The 16,298-nt window shown below is 43.6% G+C and overlaps 1 protein-coding gene across 4 annotated transcripts in view; it reads left to right on the forward strand.

Annotated features, from left to right (window-relative positions):
• bsna (bassoon presynaptic cytomatrix protein a) overlaps positions 1 to 16,298 on the forward strand; it is a 187,942-nt gene that overhangs the window by 151,413 nt on the left and 20,231 nt on the right. Inside the window, exons 4-7 of one of the 4 annotated variants that reach the window (XM_017724468.2) lie at positions 4,576 to 5,073; positions 5,709 to 12,134; positions 12,237 to 12,401; positions 13,595 to 15,965. In XM_017724468.2, the coding sequence (XP_017579957.1) occupies positions 4,576 to 5,073; positions 5,709 to 12,134; positions 12,237 to 12,401; positions 13,595 to 15,965 (9,460 nt within the window). Of the gene's footprint in view, positions 1 to 4,575; positions 5,074 to 5,708; positions 12,402 to 13,594; positions 15,966 to 16,298 lie in introns of all 4 variants that reach the window. The other 3 variants (XM_017724469.2, XM_017724466.2, XM_017724470.2) reach the window with 3 other exon arrangements.

Consider the following 16,298-nt stretch of genomic DNA (forward strand, 5'->3'; position numbering starts at 1 on the left):
GTTTACGGTTAACATTCATAAGCAGAAAGATCAGTGAACACGAAGAGCAGGTTAAAGAAGTCTTAGAAAGATGAAACAGATGATGCTGTGTTGGACCAATGACTCCTAAGCTAAAGACGTATTACCTCATGAGAAGAGGTTTCTGGCTAATAAAGTGCTTTACGTTCCACAGGGGCATTTTACACAGTGCACAATTATTATATTACCAAGAAACTGTTTGGCAGCTTTCAGAACTTCAGTCTCACTCTCTTTCTTCTCTAACTTTGAGTATGATCTCACTTCAGGAAAGTGCAGCCTGTGTTAACTTACACTACATTATTTATCTTCAGACCATGTTCCAGGGCAGGGCTTATTGCAGGCTGGGAGCTTGAACTACGCTCCGCCAAACTTGAACTCTCTCAGGGCGAGAATAGAACATCACTCTGTGAATGCCTCACTTTGCTAATGGCCCGTGTTATGTCTTTCTTAGTAGTTGTCCTCTTCCTATCTGTGTCTCCTTCTGACTTTCCCGTCTCATTTCACTTTTTATCTTTTTCAACTTTCACCTCTCAACCCTGTTTAATCAGTCTCCCCTCTATCTATCGCTCTTGCATCCCCAAGGTGTTTACGTTTGTCTTTTTAAGGGTAACGATCAAGTCTACAGGCAGTTAGATTAATGGTTTATCAGACTTTTGTGTTATTGAAAGCACACTGCAGCAGTGAAATGGCTACAGCAGCTGATGCACTGCTGAACATTCTCCAGTAGATGATTTACTGAGTACAGATGGTGCTATATGACCAGACAATGGAATGAATGCATATTAAACATGATCTTGCCTCAAGATTAATTGATGGTGTAAGTAAACACATTTTTGTTGAGCATATTTATATGTAATGTCCAACTATGAATGGGGAAAGAACAACTTTTGTACAAGTAAAAATTTTAGACTTGCACTAAAGAACCTGCGCTAAAATATACCCATAAACCTCTTTTTAAATATTAGATAAATGACCTACAATATATGAATCATTCTACCAAACTGGTAAAACCTCATTTCAGACTTCAACTGACTTGGACTTTAGACTAAAATCTTTTTGCTTTAAATGTCCCTATATCTTAATTATGTTAATTGTATTAAAACAAATGATGAACATTCAATTTTGCCACTGAGAAAACGATGTTTATGCCTCCAAAACTTTACTGTTTTTAGTAGTAACAATTTTAGCTAATTTAGAAAAATGACTCAAACACTACAGTGCATGACTATCAGCCACAGCTTTGAACAGTTGCACACACATAAAATTATAATATTTTTCATTAAAGCACAAAAAAGTGTACTTAAGTGCAGAAAATGTGTGTTTCTTAGTGACAATTCTTAATGTTACACAGATTTCTAGACGTTTTTAGTGCTTACTTACTTCAAAGCAGTAGAATGTAACTTCTCATCATGTGGCCATGAGGGACAGGGATGCAGTCTCACTACTGGCTCTAAAATGCAGGGGTTTGGCTATAATAAGGCTCCGCCTATGGATTAAAACACTTTGTTTTTCACGAGTGGCATAAAAACGTGGGACAGCATTTTTTAAAAGACAGGTTTCTTTTTTTTTAATTAACTCACAGTGACAAAAGAAACTATTCAGAAGTATTAAATCATTTAAACTTTAGCTCTAATGCAAAAAGATCTACAGCTAAAGATTAGATCTTGTACACACATCTGTTAACAGGAGTTATAACTCAATAAAAGAGATCTAACTACTGAGCCATAAGATATTTTGTCGTCATGGATACGTACTGGACAAAGCGTAAAGCTTAAATCACTATTAAAAAGGTTATGCATTTTAATATTGTGCTGCAGTGATCTGTATACATGTACTGATGTACAACTCATTGTTTATTAGCAAATTATTTGTTTTAAAAGTTTGTAAATGTACAGAAATACATCTTAAATATATAAATATAAATGCACACAGCGACAACTCCATGAAGTGCATTTGTGCATTTTAAAATTCTGGTAAAGTAATGATGTGAATGGTTCATTGAACAAATATATTATATAGAGTTAGCATTTTTTTTTAGATTTCCTTAACTGCGAGACTGCATTTGAACTAATGTAGTAGAATGGTCCATATATAAGGTTTTGTCACATTGAATGGTGAACTTGCTTGCAGTTTGAGTTTGTTTCTACAAAACTGGGAATAGCAAATTGCTCTTAACTAAGTCAATAAATGTAAAGCTTCCCTCACAGCTAACTCCATCTGAAAACATTACAAGTTACAAGGTCTTAAACGAGTACAGTAGAATTGCAAATAGGCCATGTGTCTTTTAAATACGGTGAAAAGAATGTCCAAAGCATTAAATCAAGAAGAAAATGAAAAGAAAATACTCAGAAAGTACAGTTCAGTACAGGAATACTTCTGTTACTCTATCCAAGAAAACGTCAGCATGCTTATAAGTTTCAACACAATTCTGCAAGCTTAGTCTTTGGCAAAGCAGTGGGTACTCTAGGATTATACCATTAGGGGGCTATGACTGTATTGAGCCATTAGATTTGCTGGAGTGTCCAAGACATTAAGGGTTAATTAGCATAGAAATACTGGCAACCATTGACTAGTAGGATTGGCAATAACAGGAGATTTGCAAAGTACCTTTTAAGCCATATGTCATCTAATATCAGACTATAGTTTTGGACTTGTTTTAATGTCTTTTAGGCTGTGAACCTAGTCAGTTCTAGGAGCAGGAGAGCAGTTTTCCATTTATCTTTTTTTTTCTCTATTTGTTATTATATGTCAGTTTCTACATGTTTATGGGCAGGATTGGGATGTAACAGAAGACAAGTATTGGGAATTTGAATTCAGAATACCAACATCAGGCATCTGTATTCAGTCCAATTTACAGTTTGAAAAAGCAGCATTCAGAATTTAGTTACCTTTTGCATTTTCAGAATACTTTTAGAATTCTTACCCACTAAAATAAAAAAAGTGTATATATATTCACTCTTCAAATAATCTGTAAAGACACATACCTAATGCTTATTTTTAACTATGGCATGTTGCAAGCATGCTCATTAGATGAGTTATAAAGAAAACGTCAATTAATGGCTTCTTTACAAATGTAACGGAGGGAAGCGATGAGGCGGACGCATGCGCTGAGATTAGTGACGTTTATTAAGGGCAAATCCAGGGTCATGGTCGATACAGTCCAGGTTCAAATTGGCCAATACAGAGAGCAGCAGGGACAGGTAAACAAAAAGCACATGGGGGAGTGGGAGGAGCCAAACGTGACAACACTGAAGTTCCATCTAAAGCCTAAATAAGGTAAAGCTAAATAAGCTGATAAATCAAGGTGATTAATCTCAGTCTTTGGAGAGATGATCAAATTTATAATCTTAGTGGTGGATATGCTTTTGAATGTTGCTTCCGTATTGTACTGGACTACTGCTTGGGGGATTATGGGAGCAGCAGATATCAGGTTTTCTATACACACAAAGACCACAGTACCATACCGCACCTGGCCTGTCATTTAGCTACAGCTTTGGTGGGTTATAAAAAGCTTCACGCCAGATTCTTCAGTATGGCTCAAACCACAAATTCACAGAATGACGGAAATTGAAGGACAGCTTGCTGTTTGTTTACTGCAGCACTGCAGTAACAGCAGAAAGAAATCAGTCACAGAATCTGAGGATTTTAATTTAGACTGACATTTTCCAAGTGGCTGAGATGAAGATGTTGGGCTGAAAGCCCCCTGTATAAGCACTAGAATCAACCCTGGGCAAGGGTTAAGAGAGAAAGTGAACATTTTTAAGATCCCTAAAAGTGCAGAATGTCTTTGAGATACACTTAAACTCCAGAACATGCATTGAAGATTCAAGATATAAGACTAAAGAGTTTTATTGTCATATGCACAGCAGAACAGGCAGTTACACGGTACAATGAAATTCTTAGTGAAGTTCAACTGAATGCCTGTTTGAGACTCATCTTTCTAGAAGGCCTCCATGATAACTGGAAGGTATGCTTGTGACAGCAGCTCTGTGGTTATGAAATACAGTGAAAAGGGTGAGATTTAGAATGGGTGGGTGTAAGAGGCTTAGGGAGGGTATTGTTCTGGCTTTGTTCAGGTGTCTGTGTTTGTGTGTACATGTGTGTGTACATGTGTGTGTACTTTGTTTTGCTTTCTTTGTGGGCACCAATATGTCACTGTGATAATAGAAAACCAAGAAAATTATGTTTGGAGCTTTTGACAGGTACTCATGAATCTTCCAAAACAGAAAGTTTTGTATTTGGTTACTGATATTAAGTAAGGATTATTTTTGTCCATATACATAGGGAGGATGCAATGGCCAAACACAGCAAAATGAATGTAACAGGCCTATTTCTTGGTCTCCAAAATGTTATTTCTCTTTTTTGCCACTTTTTTCACAAGACCACACAGTAGTACACTAAACTGATCTGCTGGAAAAGGGGTTTAGAGATGCCATTACTTGATTCCTTAACTTATTCATTCATTTATTCCTCCAATTGTGAAGGGTTTTTTTTTTCAACAGTCTATCAAGTTTGCAATGTTTCAACAATTTAACTTTTTTTTTTTTTTTTCCCCAGAAAAAAGAGTGGCTATGTCTGAACTGTCAGACAGAGCGACTTATGTCTGGTGGGATTGACGACTCACCTCTTCCTGTTCCTCATCCGTCTCCAAAGCACCAACCAATGGGCTCACCACGGCATCAAGCACCAGCCGGTCAGCAACCAGCTCAGCAGCCACCCTTTCAGAAAGTCTCCAGTAATCAGCAGCAAGGGCCCAAGGCAATGCCACCACAGCAGAAAGCCCCAGCAGCTCAAGAGAGTGGTCCTATTGCAGCCAAACTGACAGGAGATATGAAACCCACCTCACAGCCGTCCTCCGCTCCTACATCCACATCAGGCAATGAAGCCCAGAAGAAGGACAAGACAACATCCAAACTGGACAAGGAGCCTGAGCATGTCTCAGCAGTCACTGAGGAGATTAAGCCTACTCACAAGAAAGGAACAACAGAACCCATTCTAACCTCCACTCCATCTAAAGATGAAAAGAGAGAATCACAGCGATCAAGATATTATGAGGTAATCCTTTCTCTTCAGGACTGCTGTTTAAGATTTATATCATTCAGGGCAGGGAAATCAAATGTATTCCTGCAAAGCACAGAATTTTTTTGTAGAATTTTTCCACATAGGCATATTAATTTCTGTGAAAATTGAGAGCAAGGAATATGGAGCCAAGACACATTTTGTTTTTTAAAAACCTCTGTTTTATGTTGACACAATTATAACTTTATGCTGATATAAATTTAACTCATGATATCCCATGCACTTAATACTTGAGACACTAAATTCCACAGCAGTTGCAAGCAGTCTGCCATTTTTAAAGTCTTAAAGTGTGTTGTCTTTGTGTTCTAGCTGAAGTGTGTTATTTATGTCTAGTAAACAGTGCTGGGAGAGCAAGCGATGATAGATTTACACTTAAAGTGAGAGAGAGAGAGAGAGGAAAGTAATGCCCTTTTTTCTCAACCTCATTCCTCTTTCTCACTTCTCCTAAAATCCAACTGAAGAGTAAAGAGAGTAAGTTGTAAAATTGTTTCAATGGCTTTACTCCAGTGTCCAGTACTATAACATTTTCCAACTTCAAAAAAATGAGCTTAAGCATGCATAGACTAAAATGTCTAATTTGTGTGTTCTATGGTCTTTTTGGATTTCCATAGGAGGCGAGCAAAACAAACAGTACTCATGACCTATCTCGGAGCCCGCAGAGTCTGAGTGATACAGGCTACTCCTCTGATGGGATATCGAGCTCGCATAGTGAGATTACTGGCCTCATCCAGGAAGAAGAGATAAAGTTAAGTGAGAGGGGCTTGTCTGGGCACCATACGCCACCAAGCCCCTCTGAGATAACTAAACTTGAAAGTTCTATGCGCCCTCTATTAGAATCCAAGTTATCTTCTGAAGGACAAAGAACACGGGATAAAGAGCGTGGAAGAGAGAGGCACCACAGAGATACTGATGACAGAAAGCAAAGATCGCATTCACTGTCAATCAGTCCAGAGGAATATGATTCGGATGAGGAACTGGAGGATATCATGGAGGAGGAGGAGGACCCGGCTGACTGGGAGGCCAAGCGAGAGCTCAGAGCAATGGCTGCTGCAGGAGAGGAAAAGAAAAAGAAAAAAGTGGAACCTGCTGAGATGACTGATGAGGAATTTATGAGAAGGCAAATAATGGAGATGAGTGCAGATGAGGAAAATGAGGATGAAGAGGAGGAAGAAGAGATGGAGGATGAGGAAGAGGAGGAGGAAGAAGAGGATGAAGGATATGGCTACCAAAAGCCAAAAAAGATACACAAGCACATCAGTGACTCAGGAAAAGAAAAACGTCGTCTCACTCACCATTCAAGCAGCTTTGAGGAGGAGAGCAAAACAACCAGTGACATCTACAAAGGATCAGCTGAGGAGGGTGAGGAGGACATAATTGGATCACAAGGAGGCTTAAGGAGATTCAAGACTATTGAGCTGAACAACACCAGCAGCTACAGCCGAGACATGGAACTCAGCAATGAAAATGACTTAAACATGGACAGAGAGCCTGAACTTGAAATGGAAAGTCTTACAGGTTCCCCAGAGGAGCGCTCAAGAGGGGAGTATTCCTCCACTCTCCCACCAACTACTTCAAGCTACACCTCAGGAACATCTCCTACTTCTGTTTCCTCTATGGAGGATGACAGTGATAGTAGTCCCAGCCGGAGACAGCGACTGGAAGAGGCTAAGCAACAGAGAAAAGCCAGACACCGGTCCCATGGCCCACTCCTTCCCACCATAGAGGATTCCTCAGAGGAAGATGAACTAAGAGAGGAGGAGGAACTCCTGAGGGAGCAAGAAAAGATGAGAGAGGTGGAGCAGCAGAGGATCCGAAGCACTGCCAGAAAAACAAAACGTGATAAAGAAGAACTGAGGGCACAAAGACGCAGGGAAAGGTCTAAGACTCCTCCTAGCAATCTGTCTCCCATCGAAGATGCCTCCCCAACAGAGGAACTGAGACAGGCTGCTGAAATGGAGGAACTCCATCGCTCTTCCTGCTCAGAATACTCACCTTCAGTTGACTCTGAGGCTGAAGGCTATGAAATGTCATCTAAGCTCTACAAGTCTGGCAGTGAGTACAATTTGCCAACATTTATGTCACTTTATTCTCCTACTGAAAAGCCAGAGACTACATCCTCTACTACTATTACAACTACCTCCTCAAGTGGTAAACCTCTAAAAAGTGCAGAGGAAGTTTATGAAGAAATGATGAGGAAAGCAGAGATGTTACAGAAACAACAGAAGCAACAGCAACAGTCTCGCTCAGTACCACAGTATAGCACCAGTGCCTACCAAGAGGAGGACAGAAGAAATGGACAACAGTATGATGATGAATATGAGTATATTGACCAAGATGATGCTGGCTATGAGAATGAGGAAGCAAGTGATATCTATGAGGAGATTCGTCAGACATCACAGAATATTACCAAGCAATTAGATGATCAAGTGGAAATGGATGTGTCTTATCCAGATAAACAACTTCTTGACACAGGCTCAGCCTTTGCAAAACTTCTAGAGCAGAGCAATGCCCTCCTCACTCCTGGCACAAGCCCAACACAACTGTCAGCCCCTGTGTCATTCTCTGAAACAGGAACAGGGGGACGAATACCTGATGTCAGGGTAACTCAACACTTTTCTAAAGATAAAGACCGACTTAGAAGTCATGCTGGCAAAAATGGTATTACTCCTGCAGCTGCAGCTACTACTATCACTGCATATGGAGTATATTCCAGGGATGCTGTCACAGTCTCACAAACCAGTACTAGTCAAACAATGACAACAACACAGTCCACCCTATATGGCCGCCAGACAAGCATCACTGTCACAAATACCACCAGTATTTCAAGTGTGTCCAGCAAAATTGCTGAAATCACTCAGGCTTATAGTCATCGAGAGGGAAGGAGAATGTCAGACAGCAGGGTCCAAATGAGAGATAGTGCAACACCACCAGAGTCAGTAGTTGAACCTCGAACTCCTAAAGTCTATGCATACTACAAGGGGAGCCCACCCCTTTCCCCTACTTCTCCTCCTACTCATAGTCCAGCCCGATCACCTTCTAGGAGAACAGCTGAATTTTCAACTCAGACTTTCAGCCCCTCAATGATGGCATCCTCTGGAGGTTCTGGTCCAACATCTCCTGTTAAGGCACAGGCCACACAGACACCTCACAGGGCTGTCTCACCACGTCTCTTTAGACAACAGTCTTCTCAGGATGCCCCTTTTATGGTGATCACTATTGGTTCAGAGCCCAGTAGCCCATCAAAGCCAGTTACAGTTAACACTGCCACCTCTCCCTTGTCCTCACCAACAAGGTTCAGTCGTCAGTCAACATTTGATGCCTACTCACCACCTGTGAGCCCCCCTGACACACCACCACACCAACAGTCACCTCAGCATGGTTTCTACAGAACCCATAAGATTGAGAGAGTTAATGTTGGGACAAGCATGGTAACTACTGCTAGCACTTACACTCGTGGATCACTGTCAATGGAAAACATATCTCTCTGTCGCATTTCCACAGTCCCTGGTACCTCAAGAGTTGAGCAAGGGCAAAGGTTACAGAGTGCAAGTGTGGTGGACCTAAGAACTGCTACTAAGTCAGCTCCAATTATTATGACAGATCAGGGAATGGACTTGACTTCTTTGGCTACAGAGTCACGAAGATACTCAGGCAGTGCTGAAGGGAGCCCCATCCGACATTCCACAACTATTCAGCCCCTCATTATGAACTTAAATGCCCAGGAACAGCCACATGTTATTGTTTCAACAGCTACAACAGTCAGTGTAACTGTTGCTGCCTCCATGTTCATATCTCAACCCAAGCATCCTGTGGTGTATGGTGATCCCCTTCATAACCGAGTTGATTTTGGCCAGGGAATGGGAACAGTGGTATGCCTTGCACAGAACAAACCTCCACCAGTTGACCCATCTATACCAAATATTGATGCCAAGTTAGAAGACCTGAGTATTCAGCAGCAGCAATTACTTAAGCAGCAGCAGAAACTTCAGCAGCAACAGCAGCTCTTGGAACAGCAACTTCAACAACATCATCAACTTCAACAACAGCAGGCTGTTTCTTTTACAAAGCTTAATCTATCCACTCAGTTGCCATTATTAAAAAAGGATCTGCTTGTCAGTCAGACAAGCACTGCTCCAGTGGTCAGTGTGATATCCCCAGCTGTGGCACCTGAGATGTACAGCATTGGTGGTCCCCTTGAGGTGAGGAGTAAGCCAGCAGAGCCTGGTGCTGTGAACCTTACAACTGTTCAGCCTCATGTTATGATGGTCCAGGCAGATGGTACTGCACAAGGAGCACCTATGACCCAGTTGATCAAACCAGAAGAAGGTCAGGATGCAATGGATCTAACAGGGCAAATCAAGAAAGATAACCAGGTGGCTTGCTGTGATGTAGTTTATAACCTGCCCTTTGGCGGTAGCTGTGTGGGAGGTCCATTCTCTCAAAAACCAATGGCAGAGGAGACAACAAATGTTACAGAGCCATCGAGACCACCTTCTGCACCACCACAGCTCTACCAACCATTACAGTCAAAGCAAGATAGGCAGCCATATCAAGATTTTGCTTTGAAATCATACACACTTCCTTTCCCTGGCCGGCTACAGCCATCAATGTCTGAGACCAACCTAGCAGAAGCAGGGCTGCAATCTTACTCATCAAAGCTTGACCCACATTTGCAAGTTTCTGGAGAGTTAGCCATGGATTTAAGCTCAGTGAAGCATGGCTATGAAGGAGGATATTTTGGCATGGGACTTCAGTATGGCTCCTACACAGATCTTCGTCAGGGTGATGTGTCAGTTCCACCTCTACCTATGAGAAGGTATAGCTCCTTGTCCAATATTAGTTCAGATTATGGATACTCTTCACGTGACCTTGCTAGTTTCCAGGAGGCTAACCTTGCCCAATACAGTGCCACTACTGCTAGAGAGATTAGTCGAATGTGCGCAGCCCTTAATTCAATGGATAGATATGGCAGCAACCCCAATCTTTTACAGTTAGGTACTGGACGAGGAGGTGGTCCTCCTAGCAGAATTAATGTGCAGCAGGGTCCTAGACCTAGCTTCATGTACGGCCCTGATGGAAAGCCTCTTTCCCTAGCTCTCACTAATCTCATCAATGCCAGGCAAGCAAGCCTTAGAGCTATGTATCCATCAGCTATTAGGTCAGCAGATGGTATGATCTATTCAACTATCAACACACCTATTGCATCTACTGTACCAATAACAACTCAGCCTGCTTCTGTGTTGCGTCCATTACTAAGAGGTGTTTACAGACCATATGCCACACCAAATATGACACCAGTACCTTTGGCTAGCCTCTCAAGAATGCCTGTGGCACCCAGGATGCCACTCACAGGGCAAGCACCTTATCGTTTCCCAGCACCCAGCCATCTTCCTGTTACCACTAGTGAAGCAGTTGCAGTTACAACAGAGCAGGATGTACCTGTCTATCTTGGAAAGTCTCCAGTAAGCTCATCGACTTCTGGGACAACTGCAGCACTAACTCAGACAACACCAATGCCTGTCTTAACACAAGTGGTTGCTCCAGCAATCCAATCTCACCCTCAGCAGCAGCCAATGAACCTATCTCAGCCATACATTCACACCCAACCTCCTGCCCAACAGCCTCCAACTTCACAGCCCCAACCTCCACCTGCTCATTCTTATCCTCCTACTCAACTTCTAACCCAGTCTGTTTCACAGCCACCTCCTTTGACACAAGCAACTGCAACTACAGCCACAGCTCTGGGAGGCCCTCCACCAGAAAAGGAGACAGATGAGGAAAGGCTACATCGTCAACAGGAACAGTTACTGCAGTTAGAAAGAGAGAGAGTTGAGCTGGAAAAATTGAGGCAACTGCGGCTCCAGGAAGACCTTGAGCGGGAACGTGCAGAATTGCAACGGCACCGTGAAAAAGAGCATATGCTGGTGCAGCGGGAAATTCAGGAGTTGCAAAACATCAAGCAACAGGTTTTACAGCAGCAGCAGGTTGAGAGAGAAAGTCAACTGGTTATGCAAAGAGAGCAACTGGCACAGCAGAAACAACAGCTTGACCAGATACAGTCTCTGCAACAACAGCTTCAGCAACATCTCGAAGAGCAAAAGAGACAAAAGACTGCGGCTGCAGTAGCCGCAGTCAGTGCTAGCACCCAACTTATCTGTGACCAAACTGGCAGAATAATTCAGCCACAAGACCTACCCCCTGATATGCAGTATGGGGATATTCAGGTCTCTTCCAGATCCCTGCCTAACTCTTCATCAGAGATGTGCCTAAGGAATAATGAGGGGCAAGCAGATAATAGGTCTATGCGGAAACAGAGATCTATGCCTCGTCTACAAGATGGGGTTGACGGAGAGGTAACAATGTTTTCCCTGCCCCGTAGAATTGTAGACAGCAGTGTGCAAACAGATGATGAGGATGGAGAGGACAGATATCTGATGTCCAGAAGAAGAAGGACTAGGCGCAGTGTGGATTGCAGTGTTCAGACCGATGACGATGAAGACAAAGCAGAGTGGGAGCAACCAGTAAGACGGAGACGTTCTCGGTTTTCCAGACATTCTGAGTCTGGTGTTGACTCTAAAAATGAAACTCCCACTTCAACTGCAGCTGCCAAAGTTGCGTCCTCTAGTATTGCCATTCAAACCATTCGGGACTGCTCTTGCCAAACAGAAATAGAGCAGCTAGGGAGAATATCTCCAGCCATACACGTCACTGTGCCAGACCCTAACAAAGTTGAGATTGTCCACTATATTTCTGGACCAGAGAGAACTCAGAAGGGGCAAAGCTTAGCTTGCCAAACTGACCCTGAGGCCCAATCTCAAGGTGTTGTAGTACCTCAAATTAGTGTTGCCACTACAATTAGCCCATATTCCAGCAGTGTCCAACTTGTGGGGTCAGCAGATCCAATGTCGCCTCGTCAACAGGGTGTTGCGAAGTTTGAAAGACGGAAACCAGATCCCTTGGACATAGGCTACCAGCAACATCATCTGCACAACGAGTCGCTGTCCAGTGTGATTCGGCAACCACCCAAATCCCCTCAGGTGTTGTATTCTCCTGTATCTCCTCTGTCTTCACCACACCGCATCATAGAGACATCATTCTCATCTAGTGAGAGGCTGAATAAAGCCCATGTCACTCCGCAGCAGAAGTCATATACAGCTGAGTCACCACAGAGGCACCAGAGTCTACCTCGGCCAATGAAGAATGTCCAGAGATCCATGTCAGACCCCAAGCCCCTCAGTCCCACAACAGATGAGCAAACCAAGGCTAGGATTTCCCTTTACCAGCAACAAGCACTTCATAGTCAGGTATGGCTAGAGACAAATTTGTATGCTGTGCTTTAATATATTTTACATAATTCACTAATCTTTGAGCATGCTTAAAGTTTCCTATTTTTTTCTATCTTGAAATATAGCAAATTTAGTTTCAACATTGTTGTGACAGTGACATTTGAAATAATGTGCAGGTTGTTGTTTGATGTTTGAAGTTTTTAGCCAGCTTTTTTAAATTTGCCAGACCCATTGAGAAGAACCTGTATTGTAATACAATGTTGTTGTCTTTTTTCTCAGAGATCATTGCCTCGACAAAGAGCAAGTGTTGAATGCTTTTTGAGGGCTCGTTCTACAAACCTCTCTGTTATGTGAGGTTATGCTAGAACACTTACATTAACATTTAAGAGTTACAATAGATGAAACATACTTATTTAAGGTTTCAACTACGTACTTATCAAAGGATCGTTTTTATTTAATAAGCATGTACATTATGAACAGTTTATAGCTTAGAAAAATTTCTGAAATGTTTCTAGACATAAGTTGCTATGTTTCTACTCCAAAAAAGTCTAGAAAGTATTAACACTTTAATTCCAGACAGAAGTCAACAATTCACAATTAATATTATAGAAACTATACAAATGTGTCCATAAAAGGGGTTTTGCAGTGGCTTTAGCTGAGTTAATTATCTATTAGAATGGAGATGGTTTAATAATAGTGAATGGTATAAAGAATAGTACTATGGAGACTGGTCAGGTTTGCAAAAGATGGTCTTTGCTATTGGACACTGGTGATTTGAGAAAAAGGTAAGGTTGTTAGAAGTCTTTTTTCATTCTACATAAACTGGAGCTAAATGTTTGACTGGTATATTACAACAAAGATTATGCATTATACCAACTGCTAATGGTGTCCATGGGGCCCAGGGTCCCCAGCTTTGTAACATATATGCTTGAATCCCAGCTGTAGAGCACATCTCTGCACTGCTTTTACAAAATGTACTTTTAGAGGGTCATTAGAAGTTATACATCTGGTGGTCAGTTTTAAAGTAGTTTTTCATTTAAGTCTACATTTTTGTGCAGTTTACAAGATATTCATGTACTGTGGTAACTTCAAACTGAAGCATTTGTTTTTTTGTCTTGTTATCATTACAGATACTATAACGTGTAACACTGTGCTGTGCTTTTTGCATGCTCTTGATCTCTCCAATCTCCCTGGCCCCTTTGTCCTTGCAGTTGGCAGCACTCCAACAGAGCTCCCTCCTGAGGAAGGTTAAACGGACCCTACCCAGCCCCCCGCCCGAGGAGACTCAGCTGCCCATGGTCGCCCCTGCCCTGCCCCAGATGTATGTGCCCTCTGTGCCCTCCCTGAAGGCAGGTTCCCGGCCAAGCCTGGCAGCCAAGGCCAGCCTCCTGAAGGACCTGACCCATGAGCTGAAGGCAGTTGAGCAGGAATCCACTAAACTACGGAAACAGCAGGCTGAGCTGGAGGAGGAGGAGAAAGAGATTGATGCCAAACTTCGGTACCTGGAGATGGGCATCACCCAACGAAAGGAGACTCTGGTGAAGGAGAGGGAGAGGAGGGAGCTGGCATACCTACGCTGCATGGGTGATGCACGAGACTACATGTCAGATTCTGAACTGAACAACCTTCGTCTGGCAGCTGCAGCCGCATCCTTCGAGAGTAACGGGCTTCTGACCAGACCAAGCACAGCACCACTCAGCCAATTTACCAGTGAGCTGAACACTGCTGCACAGTTTCCCCCTACATCATCCTTTGTGTCTTACCAATATCCACAAAGCCAGTCAACTGCCCCCGCCCCACAAGCCTCCACATTCCAGAGTACTGGATTCAACCAGCCTCCTTATCCTACAGTCTCCCAGGCCCAGGCTCTCCCCCAGCCCACACCCATTCAGACCCACCATCCTACCCCATCTTATCAGGCTCAAGGGACCTTCCCTTCCCAGAGCTTCCCCCAAAGCCAACCACCATACCCAACAGATCATCCAGTGCTACCTCCAACCCAACCAAGCCATCCAGGGTTCCAGCCTCCTCCACAACCACCTGTTGGCCCAACTCCTTATCCAACCCACACAACGCCATACCCGAGCCAGGCTCCCCCCTACCCGGTCAGCCAGGCGAGTACCTACCAGCCACCGGCAGATATATTAACTGTCCACCAAAGGCCACGGCAGACCTCTCTGGCTGACCTTGAACACAAGATGCCCACTAATTATGAGGTTATAAGCAATCCTACTGTTGTAGTAACAACCACTGCTCAAGATTCTACCTATAGCCAATCTGGTTTGGCTCCATCTTATGGACAGTACAGCACAACCATGGCAAGCACATATGGGCCATACTCCACCTCAGTTTCAAGTACTTATGGTGGGTACTCAAGTACCACAGCGAGTTCATATGGGCCATATACAACAACTTCATCAAGTAGCTATGGGCCGTACACTACTACCATAGCTAATACCTATGGATACACAACAACTACAGCCAGTTCCTATGGACAGTATACTACTACTACTAACACTTATGGGCAAGCAACACTGTCTGACCATCTACACTCAGTGGATAGCCCCTCCACTTATACTGGTGATGGCCTCTATGGTTCTTCCAACCTTGAGCAGAATGTCCCTAGGAACTATGTAATGATTGATGACATCAGTGAGCTAACCAAAGAGGGCATGGGCACCACCTCAGACCCGCATCGCAGTGAGGGCCACGGGCGTTATGGGGGTGACGGACTCCACACGCGAGGGGGGAGCTCCTACGGCAGACCAGAGGATGAACGTGACGCAGAGATGTACGACCATCACCATGGCAGGGGTAAGAGCACCGGCAGCTACCAAGCGCGAGGGGCAGATACGCATGGCCGGGTAGTGGGCAGCAGTAGCATGGGTGGGGGATCCTCATATTACTATGATGACTACAAACACTCAACAACCTCAAGGGCAGCCCAGAGGCACTCCTCAAAGAGCCTGGCCCCAGCTGTCATGTCCACCAAGAGAAGCAAGCATCGTAAGCAAGGCTTGGAGCAGAAGATCTCCAAGTTCTCCCCAATTGAGGAGGCTCGTGATGTGGAGGCTGATCTGGCCTCATACACCATGAGCACCTCCACTACAAGCGGTTATGGTACAGGTTCCCGTTCACGGAAACTCCAAGATGAAATCTACGGGCTGCGACAGACTACTTATGACTCACATCGGGGCTACTATGATGATGAACGTCTCTATGGCTATGGCAGGTCCCGCTCAACTGGTTATGGCATGGATAAAATTTCTTCTCGGGAGACAGGCTACCGAAGCAGGTCTTATGAACGGGACTATACAGACCGGTCATACAGAAGCAGCTATGGCCGAAGCGGGCGCCCCACTTTACGCTCTCAATATTCTGAAGAGGAGAGCCCACTTAGTCCCATGGGGAAGCTAATGGGCAGTAGGCGGGGCTACTACGATCCAACTAATCCATATGGCTCAAGCCACTCTCTCCCTGATGTGCAGGACCATATTCGAGACCTGCCACGGACCCATGTCTACAAACCTGATGATATGTACATAATAGACGATATGTATTGCGCTGTGTCTGACAGCGAAGGTAATTGGGTGCTGAATGCCAAAGTCACTGTCTACTTTAAACATCCCCCACCCACCCAGAGAAAGAGAAAGAATAGCAGATGTAAAGGAGTGAGAGCCCAGTGCATGCCTATGTTGTGCTTTCAAGCAACCAGCTTTCGTCAGATCAGACTGTCAATTCTTTATTGAGTGCCAAAATTGCATGAGCCGTTGTGTGATCCTTTACTGTCCTTGCATTTTTCCTTTTCTTTTGCATGGTTTTCTAAGGTGCATCTCCTGCATGTATTTTCAGAAATGTATGAATTGTGAATATTTGTGTGCAGTTTTATATGTTCTGTATTTTGCATTGCTATGC

The sequence above is a fragment of the Pygocentrus nattereri genome, chromosome 29, assembly GCF_015220715.1.
Source record: "Pygocentrus nattereri isolate fPygNat1 chromosome 29, fPygNat1.pri, whole genome shotgun sequence".
In the NCBI taxonomy this organism is placed as follows: domain Eukaryota; kingdom Metazoa; phylum Chordata; class Actinopteri; order Characiformes; family Serrasalmidae; genus Pygocentrus; species Pygocentrus nattereri.